The 6,000-nt window shown below is 42.0% G+C and overlaps 1 protein-coding gene across 1 annotated transcript in view; it reads right to left on the bottom strand.

The window, feature by feature from the left end:
- Window positions 1-236: 236 nt before the first annotated feature.
- Window positions 237-6,000, bottom strand: part of SETBP1 (SET binding protein 1) — a 374,207-nt gene continuing 368,443 nt past the window's right edge. Inside the window, 2 exon segments of the mRNA XM_017857822.1 lie at window positions 237-1,224; window positions 1,227-1,645. Of these exon segments, the coding sequence (XP_017713311.1) occupies window positions 1,021-1,224; window positions 1,227-1,645 (623 nt within the window). The 3' untranslated portion in view covers window positions 237-1,020.

Raw genomic sequence — 6,000 nt, 5'->3', positions numbered from 1 at the left:
TTCAGTTTTTGGTGGCTTGTCAGTTATTCTATTTGCTGTGGGGTATTAAAACCATTTTATTCTGCCTATGCTCTGCTGACACGTTTTAAGTATAAAAATAGACTGGTTGACATCTGGGTCAACATATCCTTGGCTGCTCTGCGTCACTTATTAAAAAGGTTTTATCAATACTGAGTATGTTTCACAATGATTGAGATTCAAAGCCAGGTTCTTGGAACAGCATGCCAAGGTTGAACTTTACAGCACAGGTTAAGGATTGTATTATTTAAATGTGTACCAAGATTAAAAAAAAAAAAAAGCAGCAAGTAAGTTAATGAAAAGATATATGGAAGTACAATGGGCAAAGGAAAAGTAGGAATAGACAACGCTAAAAATCAGTGTATGTGCGACAGAAGAGGCACACAGAACATGAATGCGGGTCTAAGGTCGCCTATCACTAGAACTCCACCTTCTGATCACACAATTCCATCTGAGAAACTGTACGGTTAAGGGAAAGATTCAGGTCACCTGAAGATGACGTTGGTACCCCAAAGCTTAGCAGAGCTTGAAAATCAAAAGAAATAAAAACCAATTAAATGGAACGGGTTACAGCAATGCCAGTTGAGCAATTTGCAGCTTTTCTCCCCTTGGAATGTTTCCTAATTGAGGGTGTTTCCCTTTCGATTTTCCTGGCCAGCAAATGAGGGAGTCGAGGGCGCACCTTGGCAGCGGGAGGTCAGGAGAGCGCCACCAGCCTGCTCCTCCTGGAGGCCTTCCGCTGGCCTGCGGAGGATCCAGCCGTACTGAAGCGCCGCGTGGTGGGAGCTGCGGCGAAGCTGACAAGCTTCTTCTGAAGGTGTCTCCCTGCTTTGCTTTCCCTAGAGCTCCTGATGGCTCAGCCCGTCGTCTGGCCGGATTCTGCCTGCCCCGCTTCTGGAGAGAAGGGCGTGGGTGTCCCTGCAGCGGGGGATTCCGCCCCCGCCCACTGCGCTTCCCACGTGTCAGTTCCCTAGGCCCCAGGTGCAGACGCCCAGACCCGCCCTAGGGAAGGACCTCGCTCTCACTCCCTCGGGACTTCCTCTGCCTTTTAGCTTTCACCTCCTCTTCCTGGGGAAGGGGCTGCTGCGGGGCGGCTGCTGCGGGGCTGAGCGGGGCCTGCGGTTTGTGTTTCCTCTTTCCGCCTCGGGGGGTCTTGGGTAGAGGGGGGTGGTGGGGGTAGCTGGCCGGTGGCGGCCCGTGGCGGTTAGGAGGGGCGGCGGCGGTGGCGGGGGCAGGGGCGGCGCCTCCCGGGCCATGTGGATGACCGCCTCGATGGTGGCCATGATGGTGTCTTGGCTGGCGGCGGGCTCCAGCACCAGCGGGCTCAGGCTGGGCTTCTGGCCCCTTTTGCTGGGCAGGTCGATGCATTTTTCCAGCACCGGCATTTGGTCTCTGGAGTCCTCATCGAACTGGGTGGGTTGCTTCCTGGGACGCCCGCGCCTCTTCTTCACGAAGTTGTTGCCTGTTTTTGATTGTCTCTGCAGCCGCTTGGCCTTCAGGATCTTGTTCACGTGGTCCAAGTTCTTCTTGGTGGATAGGATCTTGGTGTAGTTGCACATCTTCCGCACTTCGCACTGGATGGCTTCGATCTCCCGCCGCTTGAACCTCTTCTTCAGGGAGGAGCCGACTGCAGGAGGGGAAGAGAGAAGAAATTGAGCACAGGATGCAAGGTTGCCTTCAACCCAGCCTCTTCACTGACAGCTAGCATTCTACTTGGCTATAAAGATTATGGAGAATTAATGCTATGGGTATTAAAATAAAAATAAACATTTCTCAAATATTCATTGTGCATGCAAAGTACTTCTATTTACATTATTTCAGTCCTCCCAACAATTATGTGAAATATTGTTGTTCCCTTTTTAAAGATGTGGAAACTGAGGCTCACACTGTTGAGGTAAACTGGCCTAGAGCCGTGGGACTCAATGGCAGAATCACAATATAAATCTTCCCATTGTTTATCTTATACAGGTAATTTTTTATTCACACTTTTGACATTTGATCTGATTCAATTTAGCACAGGATTAGACTTTCTCTTTTTGGAGGTGTTGGATGAATGAAAAGGCACATGGGCCTCCATATCAAGCAACTGGGATCATGCAGATGTACTATCGATCTCATAGAAGAGATGCCTTGGCTTCATCAAGAATAAGAAAATGTAAGTGAACCATTTTATTCCTAACCCTTCTCCACTGACCCAGGGAGGCCTATTTCCTGGAGCGCTCTAGTTATCATGGCATCATGTCTCTGTGCTTTTCCTCCAGCGTTCTGGACTACTCAGGTTGCCTGAATGCATTCAGTTAACCAGGTCCTTCATAACCAGTTCATCCTCTGGGAACCTCAAGGGAAGTATCAGCCAGGTGTTTCTGAATCATTTACACTACCCCTACCAGGCTGGCATTTGCAAAGAGCTCTTTTCATGTCCTGTTGGCCAGCTGCAGCTGCACCTCTATTTTATGAGCCGAACTTCTTGTCTCAGGAAGTCCTGCACTGCTGCCACTAAATGGCCTTCAGAACTGCTTAGTTTTGAAGTTCAGACAGCATAAAGTGTGAATGGCTTCAAAACATAGCCAACCATTCCTCCTGCAGATCATTCTTTCTCCTTGTGTTGTTCATGAGCAGGCACATGTGTGATACCTGTCTGCACATGCACACACACACACACACACACACAAACGGGCACATACACTCACACAGACTCCATGGCTCCACCTTCAAGGTGGCCACTCCCCCTGGCTGTTTATAAACATAATAAGTGTGTCTTCACTGAGTTCTTTGCTGCTATGATTTACGCTGCATGTTCAGCCGGAAAGGAGCCCACGTGGAAGACCTACACATAGAGGGGAGTGTGGTGCATTTTATCATTTTGGTTTGTTGTTTCCTCCCATAATTTTTTTTGTACCTACTAATAGAGAAGCAGAATAAATATCTTAAGAAAGAGGAGGAAAAAAGATGCTTAAAACATGGATACCATTCTCACTTATTCTTGGGTACTCCCACTTGATTCTTTCCTCTGCTTTGTCCCATTTCTCTCTCATGCTGTGCCCAGCACAGATTGCCAGGAGGGTTTTATTTGAAGTTATTTACACCCCCAGCTTCATGGAGTGGGGAGAGCTGAGTCCCACAGGCCAGGTCAAAATGTTACTGCTTTTGGCCAAAGGTCAGTAAGACTGACCGAGCAATGAATAACTACTGAATGATCTTTAAAATAAGTTATAAAGATCAAAATAGAACAAAGCCAGAGTGAGCTTCCGACTATAAAAATAAAATTTTTGTAGTTAGTTTTGTAAAAGAAAAAGGTTGCCTGGTTGTAAGTTATCAGAGGCAAGAACCAGTGCTTGTCTGTCTTTATGTCCCTCAAAGGGCCTAGCAGGGTGCCTGGTATATAAAAGAGATTTAAGAATTGTTTCTGGACTGACAAATCAATCTAATCAGGCCTTGTAGTCATATTCCCTAGAAGAGTTCTAGTTTGAATTTTTAAAGTGACCATTGCAAATATAGTTATACTAAAACTTAGCCCACCTCCATGTCAGTGACAGATAATTTACCTTGTCCACATAGTTCATGAGTCAATGGCAACTAGTCAGTAGTAATACTCCACAAAACTTGACACGATTCCAAGCAAAGGTTTCATTTACACTTTGCCCTCTCTTTAGTTTATATCAGCCATAGAGGAAGCACATGCTATGTGATATGTTATATAATATAGCATGAAAGTATAAAGTAAATCGCCTTGCTGACATGTAATATAGCATAGAAGTATAAAGTAAATCAATTAATTGGCAATACTGTATTTGACTGAGTTAAGCTTGACAGAAATACTCCATGAGCTGCAGGTCATTTGGGCAAAATACAACCAATGGATTGTCGCTCTATGTGTTGTCTTTTTAAAGTGAAATGCCAAAATAAATAAGTAAATAAACCCCCAAAACAAAATCTCCAAACCAAAATAAAGAAATACACAAACAGAAACCTAGCAGATAGCAGCTAATTCCATATTCAAAAACATGTGCTGAATAATTAAGTCTTTGCATTAAAAAAGGATTATGAAATAAAAATTAATTCTGATAGTGTAAATCTACCAAACAATCCTAAAAAATGTCAAAATAACTCTTTTGTGCCCACCATTCACATTTAGCAAATGTTAACTTTTTGTCATATTATTTTTTTTAGTAAGAAAGAAAACATTACAGATTGAGCTAAGTCATGACTCCCTTCTCCATTCCTTTCCCTTTCTTTTTTATGGTTGTTTTAATCCTTTTGTTGCATATATATGAGTTCATGTTGGTAAAAATTAAAAATCTGAATCTACCTAGTGTTGGTAATGATGTAAGAAACTGGGAACACTCACATACTGTTGGCGGGAGTATAAACTGTTATAATCATTTTGGAGAGTGATTGGGCAATAACTGTTACAGTTGAAGATGTACACATTCAATGTCCCAGCAATTTCATATCAAGCTTGCCTCCTTTAGTTATATATAATAGGAGGCAAAAGTTACATAAGGATGTTCCTTGAAGCTCAGTGTATGATACAGAAAACTGAAAACAATCTAATTAATCAACTGTGATACATAAAACAATGCAATATTATACATCGATTAAAATGAATAAACTACACATAAATATATCAACATGGTTAAATCTCATTTAAAGAGTTGAGTAGAAAAGGAAATCACAAAAACATGTTTAAGTATACTACTTACATAACTTTAAAAACATACATACTTCTTGAACTTTTATTTTATCTTCAGAGTCCAGTTGTGGAGGTTTAGTGACTGCTATGTAGGAGATCAACTGTGATTCAAATACTTGGTGGATGACTCACCTACTACTCAACATCTACTTCCCCCCAAGGCAACCTCACAGAGTTTTATTAAGTCTCTAGAGTAGGGTTGTCCAACAGAGTTTTCTGAGATGGTGAAAATGTTCTCTATGTGTGTGCTGCTCCCTAGGTAGCCACTAGCCACGTGTGGCTACTGAGCACTTGAAATGTGGCTGGTGTGACTGAGACACTGAATTTTTAATATCACCTAATTTTCATTTAAATAGCTACAGTGTGGCTAGTGGCTACCCTATGGGGCAGCACAGCTCTAGAACTACCTACCTTGAAATACAGAGGACAGAAGACACACAGGGATTCATTCAATAAATTGTGGACTGTGGGAGACTCTAGGCAAACAACCTGGTGTCTTCAACAAATAAATTGCCCGGCAGGGGGAAGATGAAACTGTGCATCAAAAAAGACTAAAGAGATAAAGTGACCTTATTTGGATGACAGTTGGAACAAACCGTTAAGAGAGATCATGAAATAAATGGAAATTTGAACAATGGGCATTTCATGATATTACATAGTTACTGTTAATTTTCATAGGTGTGATATTTGCATTGTGATTATGCTTTTTGAGTGCCTATCTTTTAGAAATGCCTACTAAAATATTGATAGATGAAATCACATACTGTCATCTGGGATTGACTTTAAAATTCTAAGGAAGGGAGGAGGTAAGTGGAAGTATTGATGAAACAAGATTGACTGTAAGTTGATATTGTTGAAGCTGAAGTTGATATTGATGGGTACATGAGGTTTATTAATGCTATACTGCTTACTTTGGTGTATGTCTGACATTTTCCATAACACAATGTTAAAAAATTATAAATAAGTGGCAATAAAACATCTTAAAATCTTAGGGCTGGACAGTGCTCTAATTTTCACTATCTTGGGGCTTTATTTCACCTAAATACTTTTTGAAGAATAAGAGATGTCCTCAATGAAGGTTATGCATCCACCATCTCCCTAGAAGGCTTAGCTTATAGCTGCCCTCCTGTTTTAATGGCATAGAAACATGAATGAGTTATCTGTGTTTTATGCTTTCACCACCTGCATAAATAAATACATGTCATGAGCCAATCTCCATTGATGGCATCAGGTATTATGACTTAGTATCCCTGTGTCTTTTGCACATTATAATCTTTGGGGTTTTTCAC

This window comes from Rhinopithecus bieti, unplaced genomic scaffold (genome assembly GCF_001698545.2).
Source record: "Rhinopithecus bieti isolate Rb0 unplaced genomic scaffold, ASM169854v2 scaffold_42084, whole genome shotgun sequence".
Classification (NCBI taxonomy): Eukaryota; Metazoa; Chordata; class Mammalia; order Primates; family Cercopithecidae; genus Rhinopithecus; species Rhinopithecus bieti.
The sequence above is the reverse complement of the archived record's forward strand: the minus strand, read 5'-3'. Positions and strand labels throughout refer to the sequence as shown.